The sequence below is a fragment of the Biomphalaria glabrata genome, chromosome 9 (genome assembly GCF_947242115.1).
Source record: "Biomphalaria glabrata chromosome 9, xgBioGlab47.1, whole genome shotgun sequence".
NCBI lineage: Eukaryota > Metazoa > Mollusca > Gastropoda > Planorbidae > Biomphalaria > Biomphalaria glabrata.
In genome coordinates, this window is record NC_074719.1 from 41,467,741 (window position 1) to 41,484,848 (window position 17,108).

Sequence of the window (17,108 nt, forward strand, 5' to 3'; positions counted from 1 at the left end):
ATTCAGTGCTAGCCAAAAGGTGACATGGGATATCGGACAAAGGCTAATTCTTTCGGCCCCACATACACTTCGATGTGCGTCATTAATCTAGTAAGTAGCCTCAGCCAGACAGTTTTCAAAGGGATCATTTATTTTGTGTCTAGATCTGTATAGTCTCAATATATGACAATTTAACGAAATAATTTCTGACTATTTAGACTAGATTTCTAGATCTAGCTCCAGTATAGACTATATATAATTTGACCAAACTTTTTTTTTTTTTTTGGTTTTCTAAAGGTCACTGCCTCATTTTAAATAAAAATAAGAAAGAAAGAACAATATGGCGTCCAATTTATGCATAAACAATAGTTACAATAAAGAAACATCTGTGGTTATTAATGCCTTTTTTGTAAGTTTTATTTTGTAGAAACATTACTGACCAAATTGTGGATTCCGTGTATTGTAGACTTATTTAGATGCTTAACATTTTGCTTAGATCTAGACTAGATCTAGAATCTATAGACTCTAGATTTAGATCTAGATCTAGACTCTTACTCCAGACTCTAGTCACTCTAGATTAGATTAGAAGTAGAACGGAGAACAGCTTTCACAATTCACTTAAATGACTTAAAGTTAATAAGTTAATTCAGTGATTCACAGCCACACCACAGGTCCAACTTAGTTAGACTTAGATCTAGACGACTTAACTTAGTATAGATCTACTTATTAAATGCTTGTTATACTATTACTAAAGTGACTAAACATAAAAATAAAAAGTGTAGTGACTCTTAATTTTACTAATTTTAGTGTCTTCATCATGATCACTTGACTGTCTTGACTACTGTCTGACTAGTCTTGAGTCTTATTAATTAGTGAGTTAGTCTTACTGAAGTAACTTACTCTTAAAAGAGTCTTTTAATACTTTTATTAAATTTATTCAAACTTAGAGTTAGTTGGCATAGTTTAGATTTTACTTTAAACTTTAAATAATTTTCAAATTATTTTGATTTTGACTTTATAGATTGACTAGATCTAGATCTAGAATTATTGAACTAATAAGTTTGCTAAGAATAAACTTTCAATACCTCAATTTGAAGTTCAATAGACTCATACTCATAGATCTAGAGTCTAGAATAGTCTAGATTGAGTAGATCTACTAGACTCACTCTAGAGCAGATCTAGACAGTAGGTCTAGAATCTAGATTAGAATTATTAAGTGTCTAAAATTCTGGATGTAGAATCTAAATATATATAATACCTATAGATCTAGATCTGTCTACTTTATACTATATAGATTATAGATCTAGTCACACTTGTAATTTTAACAGATAGATGTAGAATAGATATATCTAGATAGATCTCTAGATCTACTGATGATGTCTGAACTGTTCTTTGATCTAACTCGTACAAATTCCTAGCCTTAGACGCCCTAGACCACATCAGATTCAAGACCAGATTACTAGACTAGATCTATATCATTATTCCAGATCTAGATTCTCGATCTAGTTAGGGTTGGGGGTCGACAGCATGCTGCTATTTTTGGCATAAATAACAGAAGTGTCCCCCCCCCCCCCAGATCATCTCAGGCACCATTTTGCCCTCATTGGCATAGAAAAAAGTAACTGGTCAAGATTACCTCTGAAGGAGACAGTTGGAGAGCTCTCACAAAGGCTGCGTCTGACAACAGCTTTTTATCAGATGTGGGGAAAATATGCTGGTCTTTCGCAACTGGGTTTTCATAGCCATGTAAAAACACACTCATCCTTAAACTTCAGAATTGAAGACATTGCCATTATTATGGACTCTATAGACCAATTCAAGTGTACAGGACAGTCTGCCACAAAGAAATTATTTATATGGAAGGGATGGCAGTAGGTATCATGTGAATGAGCTGTTTCATGGTAGTTGCCATCCTAGATCTAATGTTAGCAGGCTGATCAACCACCTCAAAGAAAGGGAGTACCCATTAAAACAGGATTCTTTAATACAATGATGGAGAACAAAGCAAAGTTCAACTTAACAGATGTCTGGCAGCGCTGTTGCCAAAGTATTGCTGCAAGCTACTGATGGAGTTTGTATTTATATAAATATAAATAATGTCAAATGTATAAATCTACTCAGAGTATATACAGTGGCGTAGCAGGGGGGGGGGGGGGGGGAGGGGGAATGAGAACCCCCCCCCTCCCGAGCCCCTATTTGAGGGGGACCCCCATATGAGTGTTTTTTTTACATTAAATACAATGCAAAATACAGGGGCCCCTGTAGAGGTCAAAAATGTTCCTGAATTTCTATTTATTTATCAAACTGTTTTATAATAAAGCCCTACATGCAGGAAAACTTGCTGACTTATTCTATGCCTGTTCAAGATTAAGACTGTCTAGTCCTCAAGCCAAATTTAAATTAATTTTTCATCATACTTTGAAAAATTATAATGGTCAAACATGAATTTTCTAATTGTGGTCAATTAATTTTTCTAAAGATATACATTAACTGTCAATTTCTAGAAAAAATGTTAGAGCCATTTTTGAGAACTGTCCACCCACCCTTATTTTTTGTAGTTTTTTATTTTTTGACCTGATGAATTTGCTAGCAGAATAAAGGAATTGTAAAAGTCTGCAACAGAGACATCTTACTAAATATGAAGATGATTTTAAAAAAATGATCAGGCTGATCTGTGCCTATGTACCTCTCATGAACCTCACTATTATTGGCCAGTACTGCCTCTTTATTATTAGACATTTTTTAATCCTTAACTTTTTTTTTTCAATAGGATGAAAAATGCATTCAGAAAGAAAACACTTTCAATATTGTCTTTCACCCCTGCAGCAGTAAATCTTTGTTTTTGAGTCTTTAAAAATGGTGTCAAATTGATATCAATGAAAAAATCAGAAAATTGTGATATAATTATGACTTACAGTTTTTCTTTTTCATTACATTGTGGACCCCACTGAGGGGCCTACTGCAACCCTCCCTCTAGGTCCCCATCTGCTTAGGAGGAATCTAGGGGTGCACCACACAAAAAAGTTTGAGAAACACTGCTTTAAAGTATCATTATTTCATTCCTGTTTCTTCATACATCTGTATTGAAGTTGAAAGCTCAAATGAAAGTTCTGTTAAGTTCTGCTTAAAAAAGAAGGTTCTTCAAGTTATTTCTAGTGCTACAACAACCCAATAACCGAGTATCGGCGTAGATGTTATGTAAAAACGAAGATTATCATATAGCTAACACCTTTTTTTTTTATTTGGCTTTATCAAAATATAAACTTTTTATACATTTTATAAATCATTTTTATGTATTTCTTTCCCTAGAAAGCCTAGATTGACTAGCATTGTAAACTTGCGCTTGCTTATACTAGAAAGTGGATCTTCTAATTTGCTGACAACAGCACTGTTCTCTTCAACTGAAGCTGTGGTTTAAGCATAGGGTGAGTTCTTAATTTTTAAAAAAAAAATCTTTGTTTGTTTTCACATTTTAGTTTCAAAATTCTTGTTCAAATTATAATTTCAATTTGTAATTACAAAGAGGCCAAAAATACAATTAAAGATAGGAGAACATTGTTTTTTAAAATTTAATGACGTTCCATTGGAGGTGAAGCCCAAACCTCCTGCAGGGCAGTTGGAGATGGAAGTAGGCAGGGTTTGAACTCGAGGCCGTTAATATGATAGCACTAAATGCAATTACCACATGACCAGACAGCCCTCCATTTTGAAAAATAAACTTTGATTCAGTAAACTTTAGAGCTTAATCTTAACTTAAAAGGGAAGAAGGTTATCTTACTACAAAATAAAATGAGTTGTTATTTTAAAAGTGTGTCATTGCTACAGAAACATACTTAATATTGCTGTCCTAGTGGACAACTAATACTTATTCACTTATTCTGATTACAAAAGATATATTTTAGATCTCAATTCTATAGCTTAGCTGAAAAATTCATTAAGTATGCACGCAGAACAATGAAAAGAGCTATGAATTTTATTTTGTGTGTTTCTTAACTTTCAGTTTTGATCTTTGTTTAAAATATCTAAATGCATTTTTAACTAAATAAAGAGATTATATTTAATTATTATTACAGACTGCAAGATGAACTTTGAACTTCCGAGGTCATATGAAGGAGCCTTGTCAGAAGCTCTTGATCTGTCCAAGAAAAAGCCTGCAAGTAGCAGCGATGATCTGGTTGTGAATATAAAACAAGAGAAGGAAGATGATATGGAAGAGATTGTTGTGCCTAGTGTTGAAGCTTCTGCCAGGATGTTACAGGAGCATTTTAATGCTAGGATACAGGCCAGCCTTTATAGTGAAAGCTTGGCTTATCTGTCCTACCTAAAACAGCAACAGTTGCATCAAGCTGAACAGCAAAATGTACTAAAAGCCAAATCCCTGAAAGCTAATTCCACTAGCAACAATGTTGCAACTAACAATAATGTACCGCAAAGTGGTGCACCAAAGGGCCAGAAGAAGAAACGTACCAAATCCTACAAGTGTGTTATCTGCAATCGCGTGTTCACTCGGTGCACCATTTTGAAATCCCACTTGGTAACCCATTCTGGGGTCAAGCCGTTTAAATGCTCTACCTGTAATAAAGAATTTGCGAAAAACGCCTACCTCAAACAGCATGAAATGGTGCACACTGGAGTGAAGCCATTCAAGTGTGACCTCTGTGATAAACAGTTTGGCTTTAAGTCAAAGCTAAAATACCATCAGATGATACACACTGGCGAGAGGCCATTCCAGTGTGAGGTGTGTGATGCCCAGTTCTTGACCAACATCCTGCTGAAGCAGCACGAGGCTGTCCACACGGGGGAGAAGGCCTTTAAGTGTGAGATCTGTTTTAAGCAGTTTAACTACAGCTCCAAGCTGAAATATCACATGCTGGTCCACACCGGGGAGAAGCCGTTCAAGTGTGACATCTGCGACAAAGTCTTCTCGCGCAGCACCAAGCTGAAGCTCCATTTGATGATCCACACAGGAGACCGGCCATTTGAGTGCGAAATTTGCGAGAAGAAGTTCTCATTGGGTTCCCACCTAAAGCAGCATCTCATCGTCCACTCCGGGGACAAGCCCTTCAAATGTGAGGTGTGTCACAGGCGATTTTTCTACAGCTCAAACCTCAAGAGACATATGATAGTCCACTCAGGGGAGAAAAGATTTGAATGCCACTTCTGCTTCAAGGAGTTTTCAAACCACACTTACTTAAAAAATCACATTATGATACACACTGGTGAAAAGCCTTTTGCCTGCTTGGACTGTAACAGGAAATTCTCCAGTTTTTGGAACCTTAAGAATCACCTGATAGTCCACTCGGGTGAGAAACCTTTTAAGTGTTTTGTGTGTGAAAAAGATTTTGCCAACCACTCCAATCTAAGAAAGCACCAAACTATTCATATCAGGGAAGATCCTTTTGAGTGTGAGGTTTGCTTCAAAAAGTTTTCTATGCGCTCAAGTTTAAAGAGACACCAGAGGAGGTCGTGTATAAAGGAAGCTGCTCCACCTAGTTCTGAGTGAAGTTAGAATTATTCCTATATTAATACACAATGTGCATACAATATATTGTATATATATTGTATTTATTAACAGCCCATACTAGCTCATCCCTTCTTTCTAATAATATAAGTGTTTTTGTTCCTTAATTTGTAAAGATCTGTTGAGTTTAAACATTATTTGACCATTGCTAAAAAACCTTAACAATTGATTTACTTTCAAAGTGTTTGGCCATTGGAGAGGCTCATTCCAGATTAACATTTAGTTTTCTATCAAATCCTCAAACATTAGAAGTTTTATGTCTGTCATAAAGATACCAACGATTTTATCTGACACGCATTTATAAACATAATGTTTTGTTTAACTACATTGGGGGGGGGGGGGGGGGGTAATTATAGCTAAACATTGATGCTGTCCCTTGTGAGGGAGAGGCTAAGCAAGTGTCATGTTCCTGTGAATGAATGAATGAATGAGATTTGAAGGGAAATTGTTGATGTACATAAGATGTAATTTTAAAAAAATAATTTTTTCCACAATTATGGTGTTCCCTTGCACAAAACATGTTAAAACTGAATAGATAGATACAGACATGACTTGAGAGATGCTGATGATGTTAGCTGAATGAGCGCTTAATTAGGTCAAGATTATTTGCTGTTAATTTAAAGTAATGCTATAAACACTGCTTAGTGGATCTTTCAAAAGCTCTTCCAAACACAATTATGTGTTTGTATATATATAATATATATTATATGGTGTAAATACAAAAGAGACATTTGTTAACATTTTTACAGTTATAAATATAAACCTGGAGTTTAAAGTCTTACAATTTTAAAAAATCCAACTTTATTTACTAGTGATAAAGTAAATTTTAGAGAATTGTGCAGTAGAATTTCATGGCATATTTTATTGGAAGGAGTATTTTTTATCATTTCCATTTAAATATTCTTTTTTTTTTTTAGATAGTTTTTACACCACAGTAAAGTTGATAATAAATTAAAATTTGGCTTTTCCTGTTACCAAATGAGGCCAAGGGATTATGGGATGGAGTTCACTCTTTTGCTATGCCCAACGCCAATTGGGTTGTTTCTTTTTTCTGTATTTTTTTCAGGTATTTCTTTCATGTCACGTGGTGGTGTTGTTATGGCCTCCTTGATTTCATTGTTATTTGAATGTGAACATGGTCTAGTTAAGACCATTACCACATGGCTAAGCTTAAAGTAGATCAGAGACGGATCACCCCTATTGTGAATAAATGAGACTAGTCCAGCTCGCAACATTATCTACAACCATTATTTAATGAGATGACATAGGAATGAAGTTATCATGCCATGCCTGGAATTGAGATTTTCGATTGGCTAACCAGACTGTCGAATTCCTCAGTTCATGTCCGATCAGTTTTGGGGCCCATTATGTCTTTGTTTTTACATTTATTTTTTTGTTTTATTTTTGCTGGGAATGTTTATGTTATGAGTAATTATAAGAATGACTTAGACTTTTTTCCTTTATTATATATACACCTGACTATCTCTACAGCAATAACAGGGAACTTTGTACATCTGTACAGTGGTCTGAAAGAAAGGCAGTTTTATACCTAATATAAAAACCACAATGGCATTCAGTCGTTCTCTACAGTATATTTACATTTTATAATTAAGACCTGAAGAAATAAAATTTATATACCAAAATATTTATTTGTATGTTCTAATATATATTATACATAACATATAATATAGTTATTTCTTTGGTGCATTTCATATTTTATATATAAGTTACTCTAATGTTTCATTCCTTCTATTGTCATGTACTATGTTCATGTATTACCAAGTCCTTATTTGTTATAAATGTGTCCATAAAACATAGTCAATCTGAAAGTGTACAATTTGAACATAAAGTCAGAAAAGTTGTTTGGATATCAGCCGCTGAGTTTTTCTGAACTTTGTCATTTGTTCTGTATTTCAGTGTTATATCAGTGGTTACTTTTATATTGCTCCTGATCTATTTATTAGCTGCCCCTGTAAGGGGAATAGCCGCTATTAGTTTGGTGTGGTCTGTCCGTCTGTCCCGTTTAAATCTCAAAAACTAGAAAAGATAGTGAAAATCCAATATCATATTTTATATCCTGCAAAGTTCTGATGCAATGGCTAGTTCTTTTCTAAAAGTGAAGAGTTTAGTTTTTAAAATCATCTTTGCAAGCAGTTTTTCATAAAAATACACCATTTTTACAAGTATTCACTGTTAATAGTAAAAAAAAACACTAGACTTTTTAGTAGGGATGATTATCCTACAGCATATATATAATACATTCATGCAAATGATTCTGTACTTTATGTCAAAAAATGTTTTTAACAAAAATGTGTATTACTAAATTACATATTTTCTGTCACACAAGCTACTTACATTTTAAACAAATTGTTTACTTCTGTTTTAAAAGAGAATCCATTTAGTATGCATATGAGCCAAACACATAATTTAAAACAACAATTAATAACATTTAATAAGCAGTGTTTTATATCCACATGCAGTGTGTTGTACAATGCCAAGACATACATTTAACTAAATGCAAAAGTTTCTTAGTTGAGGCTTTGAATGAAAAATTGGCCCTTTACAAAACAATGAAATTAATAAGATAATCATTCAATAACATCTGTTCACATTCATCTATATCTTCTTAACTATCAGTTCATTGAATACATATAAATATTAGCAATGTAATAATAATAACATTAATAAATCTCCTTATCCTGTGGCATGAAGTCGTTAGTCTGACAAACAAGACAAGAATATTTGCAAAACATTCATAGTCTCTAATATTCTTCTTGAAAATATTGGAAAATGCCTGGGGAACCACTTCGTGGGATGATTTTGAGTTTGTGTTTCCACACCATTGTTATGTTTTCTCCTATTTGAATTCAGGTCAACTCGCAAGATGATTACATCATGCCATTAAAAAATATAAAAGGACAACCTTACAATACCGGTACCTCATGTTATTTTGAATTTCTTAGAAGGTATAGATGGCTCGGTCTCAAAAAACAATTAGTATGCTGAGATTCTCTCTCCAGATTGCATTCCTAGACTTTTTGGGTTACATTTGGCATCAACTCAGTTGCTGGAGATGTTGTGTTGAATATCATATAGTCCCGATTTTTAAGGGGCACCATTTCTGATTTTCCTCCAAGGTTGTCTCCTAAAATTTTAATTTCACCTATTCATGAAATGTTAATATAATTGAACTTATATACATGTAATTTAGATTAATAGAATTTAATAGTATTTTAACAGAGGAAATAGATGAAATGTTACAATCTATTACTAGTTACCTAATCTTATTATTCAAGTCATATTCTAATGTTACATTTTAATTTTCATAAAAATAATTATGACTTAAGAAAAATCATTAATATTTATATATTATAAATATATATTATAATATAAACATCCAGGATATAGTTATCAAAATTATGAACATTAGGAAAGAATATATTAAAAGTAAGAATGACATGATAGTATTCTTAGGGTGAGAGTAAGCTATTTCTTAACCATAAAATCTGCAAATCTTGTTTTATTATTTTGGTCTAAAAAAATTTTTTAGCAATTCTTACAAAAGAAAACAACATTTAGGTGCAGTTGCTGGAATTATATCCAGCTATGGCTCATTATTTGTTGTGTTAAGCGTAAATATTGTGCTTTTTTTTAATCTCTTTGATTTTGGTTTATTACGGCAGACCACAACATTAAGTTTTGTTATCTCCCCTTTCGTAAATGACAAGAAAGTTACCTCCCTCGAGATTCGCATTGCTCCTTGGCAGAAAAGGTTTTTATTTTGCTTTGTTGAAGATCACTTTGAAGGTTGAACATTTCACTACGTTCTTTAAAAAAAAAAAGCTCGTTATTTCACTATTTATTGCTAGCGTCATTGTTCCTTTTTGTCCTTGGGAGGTTCGTTGTTTTGTTTTTTTTTGTTGTTGTTTTTTTTATAGCGTTCTATTATTTAGTTCTAGCAGAGTAAAATAAAAAAAAGGATTGATATTTGGTTTCCTAACACTGTTCGAGACTAAAAGACAATCGACTGATGATGGCACACGTAGACCGTGAATAGAGAATTTAAATCGACCACCGCCATACAACGGTTATGTCTTCCCTAGATATGGCAAAATATGTAGGTCGCAAATGGGACTGCGTAGCCACGTAAAATACTGTACTCCTTACGGACTCTGAAAAAAAGCCTTCTTATTATTAGCAATGTACAAGTTCGTTTTTTTTTTTACTTGTTTTTTTTTTTTTGCTTGTTTTTTTTAATTTTTTATTTCACCAATCTTCCGTACATACTGAAATTAAGTAATTGAGTTAAACACACACACACACACCAGGAAGACTTCAATGTTTGGATCTCATTTAGTTCACTTTTTAGAAAATAAAAGTCTGGCTATGTATCTAGGTTACTTGAGTTCGAATCCTAATTGGAGCCGGGTGTGTTTATGAAATGAAGGCAGCAAGGAAACTTTACCCCCCCCCCCTCGCTTGACTACAAAAGAGATTGGACCGGAGATCATTGAGCAGGTTACAACAGGACGACAAGCTCTACACAAACTTAATTGGTTTGAAATAGAGGTTTGCATTTTTTAGGGTCATCACCAAACTTCATTTGTCAGGGCTTGAGAGGTTCAAATCCGCTCTTGCAAAAGCCCTGGACAGAAACCTTGCTGTTTTGCGTAGTGCATACAGGTCGAGAATGTTTGGTTTCCCAGACCTGTTGAGACGGAGATCAGCAAGTCAGGGGCAGTCAAAAAGAATATGAGACACGGTTTCCTCTTCTGACCCGCAACGGGGGCACCGTGAGAAATATGAGCCAACAGAACTGGCCTGTCTTGCAATGTGCTATAATAGCTTGATCAGGCCTGGACAGCCTACACACGGGGAAGTGCGGTCAGGGCGCCTCATGCGCTCCCAGACTCCACAGGCTTTTTGAGACTTGTTTCAGCACTCAAACCACTTTTCCATTTCTGTTTTTTTTTATTAGAGCCAGGGAAATATCAGTTAATTAGATATAGTCACGTTTGGAGCCAAATAAGCGTAAAAAACAAACTGACCTTATAACTTGAGGAAAATGTTATACTATAGCTTTGTACCTCTATTAATAATAATAATCCAATGCGTAGATGTCAATAGCCCTTCATTCAAAGATAAAGACACCACTTTTTAATATCTACGTAAACGACCATCTAGTGATTGACATGCGTGTGAAATAAAACTAAAAATTAAATGACAATTTACTTACAATCTCCATGGATTATTTTTTAAAAGTCAGTATTTTGTCTTATCGACCAGTCATCGATTAAAAATGGATTGAATTTTTTTTTTTTTAATTTGCTTTTTTTTTTTTTTTTTTAACGAGAAAGCGAGTTTTCATTTCGTTTCTTTTTTTTTTTTTCTTTTTTTGTTTAATCAACTAAACTTGATTCAGTTACTTAACAGACGACGGTAGTGTAGCTAGTTCACACTTCGACATGAGGCTATTCAGCTTAACTTACGGTAAATATATTTATTGTTGTTAATATAGGCCTACCTTTATACCCGTACGGTATCTACAATGTCATTAATCAGATTTATTTTTGAGAAAGCTGTTTTCTAAACAAAGATCATGTAAGGAAGATCCACACGTTTTAGTTTAGTTTGTTTTTTCTTTCTATAATTTTTTTTTCTATTTGCTTGCATGTGTTAAAAACTGGGTGGAATATTTCAATAACGACTCTATTTTTTCTCAAATTTAGGCAGTTTATAAAATAAAATTTAAATAATCATCTGTCCTAACAGGTCTAACAATGAAAACTCTTGTTCCAACGTTAGCATTTTTAGAAATATCAAAATAGAATTTGGCTTACGCCATCTTTAAAGCACGACTTTAGTGGGGATTCCCGCTTTCGACTCAAATGTTTCTTTATATTGATTAAAAAAAACAACAAACTCTTTTTTTTTGGTTACGTTAGCGATTTAAAAAAAAAAACAAGCTTCTACCATGATCAAGTTCGAACTATGCGGCCTGCCCTCTGCCATCTTGTGGTATGTGCTATGGACTGTTATCTCGAGATCCCAGGTTCTAACCCTCTCGGCCGTCATGCGCGAGGTTTGGACTAGAATATAATAATCTTCAATTCTGAAGAAATATGGGAAACATGTAAACAAACAAACAAGGCGTATTGGTGGGAAGGGGTACCTGTCTCTTGAAGATTCTTAACAGCCGTTGACCAGACAAAATCATTATTGAGGAACTGTGGCAAAGAACAACAAAAAACACTACAGTACAGAACATATCCTTCAAAGACGCTGGAGTTAGACAGACAACACACTTAGCTCGCCTGCATCAAAAATTACAAGGCAAACCCCCAAGGCAAGAGGGAGGGGGGGGGGACCAGAATACATTGCGCCGAGATTTGAAAGCAGATGCCAGGTACATAGTCAAGACGTGGGTACAGTTGGGGTCTCGCCTTAAACCAAGACGCCTGGTGGATGTTGGATGATAGCCTGTTCCTCAGACGGAACCACATGCAGGGATGAGCTTCAGGTTGTGCTGGGAAGGGAAATAATTTGACAAATAGAAAAGCGTGATCCTTGAAGTTAACATGTCAAATTTGTATTCTTTAATTCGATATATTCGGTGGTCGACCCGTGCTCTTCTCATCTAGTGTGCATGTATGGCTTACATTAGATAAAGATTACTTTAACTCTTTCTCTCCTAATCGACGATACCATGGTTGATTTGACCACATTACATTTATTTTTTTGCTTGTTTTATAAACATTAATTTGTGTTATATAGGCCTAAAAAGAGCGCAAATTCCCCTTTAATTCTATACCAAATAAAATATTTTTTATTACAAAGTTATTGAAGCTTCATCATAACATGGAAGTGAGCTACAAATGTGCAAATATATAATTCCGTTGGATCTCGGGAAATAATTACGGAGAGATAGAGTTAATACATTAATGAAAAAAAAAGTGTTTTAATGTCAATTGAATTAAAAAAAGAAGTTTCGCTTTAATAACTAAACTGTATAAATTGCTATGCAGTCTATTTTAGTTATTTACTAGTCAAGATCCAGGGCTCTTATGACGCCAAGGAATATCAAAAGATCACATTGAGTTACTGTGGGCCTGTACGTCTAGACGATGGATGGTGGTCAGATTCTCAGACGACGTGTGCCATTGAATGTCGAGAAAGGTAAGGTGTCACCATTAACATAGAGACAAGCAGATACTTTGTAAATATAAAGTTATTGACATGAAAATTCGACTTCTTAAGACAGTCCTTATTGAAAACCTATTTAAGTGCTTCAAAGGTCTTCTAGTAAGCTCAAACCAATTTTACATCTACAAACGATTTCGTTGTTGACGACTCTGTTTCATAACCTAGCTAGACAATAGAGTTAGCACATTTTAAATTCTTCGTTTTCTTTTAGTATAAATTAACACTTGCCAAGCTATACCTTTTTTAGCCAAATAATTTATGTATCATCATGTGACCATTCAACATTAAGCTTGTACTGGTACTGTTAATGATTACCAAACTAATATACTCAGTAAAAGAGTAATTATTGAAACATTAATTTTAAAAATTACAGCTAGATTATGATTTAATTAATTTTTATCTGATGATATTTTGAAAATCTTTTTTATCTAAATTGGTAGGCCCTATATAGGTTTTGAGAGTTATTATTGAAACATTAATAAATATTACCGGCTAGATTACGAATACACATAATTATTATTTTATTAATTTCTATGAAATGAAACTTTAAAAAAAAATTCTTAATGGGTAATCAATTTTGGTTTTGAAAGGTTTATTCCGATTAATTTATTTTAAAACCACCATGTACAAAAGTGTATTTCAATTGATTGTCGTATGGTCGGGGAATTCAATGTAAACTAAACATTGTCAAAGGCACTAAATTAATCTTCAACGTTGCCAAATAAATAAGAAAAAAACAATACCTTTTAAAAAAAGCCTAGCTTATCGACACTTACATTTATTCTGTGCACCGGATGCACCAAAAAATAGCTATTTATAGCTTTTCTTTCCGCCATGGATGAACTTCTCTGATATGATATTTCATTTTTTTTTTCTGTTCAGATATGAAGCAGACTGCCGCGGGTTCCTGTATAATCAGTATAGTCACGTGTGTGTACCATCCTCTGGACTAAGCGGTCATTCTGACCCACCTATCGAAGCAGAAGGGGAGTTTTACTTTGCGTCTGACTGCAATGCTTACCCTGATTTCTCGTAAGTTTCGGTTGACTAGTGTGACGTTATATGCTTGAGTGCCAGATGACAACGATGTCTTGATGTTACGATGAGATTGTGCTGATCAGACAACGCGTTTCTGGTGTTACAATTTTGCATACACCTCTCCTTTCTAGTAACGTCCAAACTATTTTTAGAGCCTGTGGAAAATAACGTCATTGTTTTAAATAAACGTATCATTATTCGTCAACAACATATAGCCATGACCTTGCACTGCAGAAGTACAATCGAAAAATAAACTTACTTCAATAGCTGTTGTAAGATATTTGAGAATTAGTTTATTTTCTATAAATTATTGTGGGAAGCGTGGTCGAGAGGCTAAGTTGAGGCTTGAACTTGGCTTGTCTTGGCTACCTAGAAAGGGGCTCGAGGTTCGACACCCGACTCGGGCAGAGTTGTGTTTACTGAGCGCCTAAAGGCAGCATGGAAAATCAACTCCTAGATACCCCCTCCCCCCCACTGGTCCACAAACGAGATTGGACCAAAGCGCTCTGAGCATGCTATAAGCATGAAAGTAGCGCTATATAAAAGCTATAATAATAATGTAATGGTTGGTCCCCTGATTGGCCAAGTAATACAAAAATATTTTGGTTGATATAAATCAAGGGATATAATTTCTACATTATTTAGAGATATAAAATTAAGTGCAGATTTCTTTCCCTTAGATAATCTTTGTTTTAAAATTATTTTTATTTTAAATTTTGCTTTTTCTTGTTTGTATCTCCAATTGCAGGGTGTATCTTGGTCTCAGGTATGCTCTCATTAACAAAGAAAGAAGCTACGAACTTGCTAGAAGCACCTGCCAGTGTCTCAACGCTCGCCTGATTGTAGTGGATAACATCAACAGCTGGAACGTCCTGTGGCTAGCCGCCGGCTTGATCAACAACGTATGGCTGGGACTGGACGACATCGCCCAGTCCGACCACTTTGTGTGGTCCAACGGTCAACCCCTTGATCCCATTTGGCGAAGCCTGATTTTCTATCCTACGGAACCTCGTAATATTGGTGACTGTGTGTATAAACTTGCGGGTAACTACTTTATAAACACTACTGACTGTGCTAGCAACTTAACCTTTGTCTGTGAACAACCATACTGCTAAATGTAGGAGAGCTTAAAGTACTTGTCACAATAAACAGAAGTCGATAAATACAAAGCAAAGTTTACTTTTCTATGACGTCATTTCTATGTATTACTCATTTGCACCGCCCTGCACCATTTATTGGTGACCTATTATCCCTTTATAAAAGATCATCATTATTATCATCATCATCAAACTCCATTTGAGTGAGGGCTTGAGAGGCTTAAATCCTCTCTTGCAAAAGCCCTGGACAGAAACCCTGCTGTCTTCCGTAGTGCATAAATGTCGCCATACAGGTCGAGAATTTTTGGTTTCCCAGACCTGTCGAGTCGGAGATCAGCAAGTCTGGGGCAGCCAAACAGAATATGAGGCACGGTTATCTCTTCTTCCCCGCAGCGGGGGCACCGTGAATCAAAATTTGGCCATAGCCGTGAGAAATATGACATGACCCAACAGGACAATGGCCTGTCCTGCACTGTGCTATAATAGCTTGCTCAGGCCTGGACAGCCTCCACCACGGGGAAGTGCGGTCGGGGCGCCTCATGCGCTCCCAGACTCCACGGGCTTTTTGGGACTTGTCCCAGCACTCAAACCACTTTTCCATTTCTGTTTTTTTAAATATAGCCATAAAAGATGGAGCCTTCCACAAGTATTTATTCTATGTAAAGGTTTTAAAAAGCTAAATATTTAGTCTGTTTGATTGTTTTATACATGCACTGCAATCATACAAAGTTGAAGATAATTTACTTCCTAGTCCAAACCTCCCGCAGGACGACTGGGGATGGCAGCGGGCAGGGTATGAACCTGGGACTATCGAGACAACCGATAAACAGTTCAGCGAGGTACCTAACATTAGTTGGGATACTTTGTGGACACCCAACACTGATTTGAGGATTAGACCACTGTTTGCACTGCATTCAACTATGTGTTTAACAAAGAAATAAAAGCATCCATTAATAAAATGATTTTTATTTTAATGTATTTACACTGGAGTTTAAGGTAAAATAACATGATGTATGATTAAGGTTACATATTATAGATCTAAGATTCCACTGCCAGCACACTTTAGCCCATCTGTTGTTTTCAAGGAGCAGTTGATCAAAGCTCTTGTTACCCTACTACGATACCACTTGATGCTGTGTCTATAGGGTAGGCGTAAAGAGAAGGGTCGGCGCCCTCGGGCAAAATGAAAAAGCTTTTCTGGTCCTGCGCCCAAGCAATGCTCTGGGTGCTTGGCGTCCTTACATAAGTGTTGACCTCGGTGGGTACCTGATCGTTGAGTGTCTTGATTACGTCACCATTAACAATGCTATTAGAAAGAAAACCAACATTAGTAAGAAACTGGTAAAAGGTAGAAGCTATAGAGTTTTCTTATCTTATAAACTAGAGACGTTACTTCAAATAAGTAGATAATAATAATAATAATAATAATCTTTATTATCCGTAAGGAAATTTGTCTTACAATTTGTGCATTACACCAAACAAAAAACATTATAACTATAAGAAACCAAAGTGTACATTCACACCAGACTCACACCACACCAGATGATTACGTCCTACGCGTCAATCTAGTCATGCATGTTAATCAATGACTTAAACTCTGCCAAGGTGGTGCACATATCAAGGAAGTTTGTTTACACAGTTGTGTTTCAGAAACGTCAGTTCTCTAAACTCTAAACGAATGAGTGGAGAATGAAAGGGAGATAATTTGAATTGAGACAGTTGTAATGTATTTCCTGCTCAATGTGTCTATTTTAGACATCCGTTCAAAAAATAAAATAATATTACGTAACCCAACATGCAACGCGCCCTAGCAATCATTGGAATTTAAGTAACTTGACTTACTCAGTGGCGTAGCAAGGGATTAGGGGGCCCAAAGGGTGGTCTCTTTATAGGGGGCCCCTGCATTTTGATAATCGATATCATGACATGAGATAATGTACTTAATAAATATATACGTCTAATGTGTGGAAGGCATGCAACCTGGTCACTAATTTACATAACAACATGAATAACAAGATAACATAGCATTGGCTTACTATATCCCGGGAGGATTTTCAAATTTGTACCCCCCTTCCCCCCACCCTGAACTTACTTGTAGAAATATATATATTCTTTGCTACAATTAACTTACCTGTAGAAATATATATTATACTCTGCGACAATTAACAAAAACTTTCCATCGGGTGAAAGGGCTCCACCCAAAGGATCTCTGCTAGGGGTGCTGATTTTGAGAGTTCCAGATTGACTCAGGTCCAGATCGACTCGACTAT

The 17,108-nt window shown here is 35.3% G+C and overlaps 3 protein-coding genes across 4 annotated transcripts in view; 2 read left to right on the top strand and 1 right to left on the bottom strand.

Annotated features, from left to right (window-relative positions):
• On the top strand, nt 1-7,373 carry LOC106054170 (zinc finger protein 664-like). Of its 2 annotated transcripts, none has more exons than XM_056042263.1 (3): nt 1-90; nt 3,289-3,404; nt 4,053-7,373. In XM_056042263.1, the coding sequence occupies exon 3, from the start codon at nt 4,061-4,063 to the stop codon at nt 5,480-5,482; it is 1,422 nt and encodes a 473-aa protein (XP_055898238.1). In that variant the 5' UTR covers nt 1-90; nt 3,289-3,404; nt 4,053-4,060; the 3' UTR covers nt 5,483-7,373. The 2 variants fall into 2 exon arrangements, with proteins under 2 accessions (XP_055898238.1, XP_013065383.2); XM_013209929.2 differs by lacking the exon at nt 1-90 and adding an exon at nt 260-388.
• Nucleotides 7,374-10,860: 3,487 nt separating this feature from the next.
• Nucleotides 10,861-15,779, top strand: LOC106054172 (CD209 antigen-like). The gene is made up of 4 exons (XM_013209931.2): nt 10,861-10,990; nt 12,526-12,676; nt 13,586-13,735; nt 14,490-15,779. The coding sequence occupies exons 1-4, from the start codon at nt 10,966-10,968 to the stop codon at nt 14,854-14,856; spliced, it is 693 nt and encodes a 230-aa protein (XP_013065385.2). The 5' UTR covers nt 10,861-10,965; the 3' UTR covers nt 14,857-15,779.
• Nucleotides 15,780-15,788: 9 nt separating this feature from the next.
• The window catches only part of LOC106054171 (uncharacterized), a 7,542-nt gene continuing 6,222 nt past the window's right edge, over nt 15,789-17,108 (bottom strand). The window contains exons 6-7 of the mRNA XM_013209930.2: nt 16,970-17,104; nt 15,789-16,144 (exon numbers count right to left, since the gene is read on the bottom strand). Of these exons, the coding sequence (XP_013065384.2) occupies nt 15,946-16,144; nt 16,970-17,104 (334 nt within the window). The 3' untranslated portion in view covers nt 15,789-15,945. The remainder of the gene's footprint in view (nt 16,145-16,969; nt 17,105-17,108) is intronic.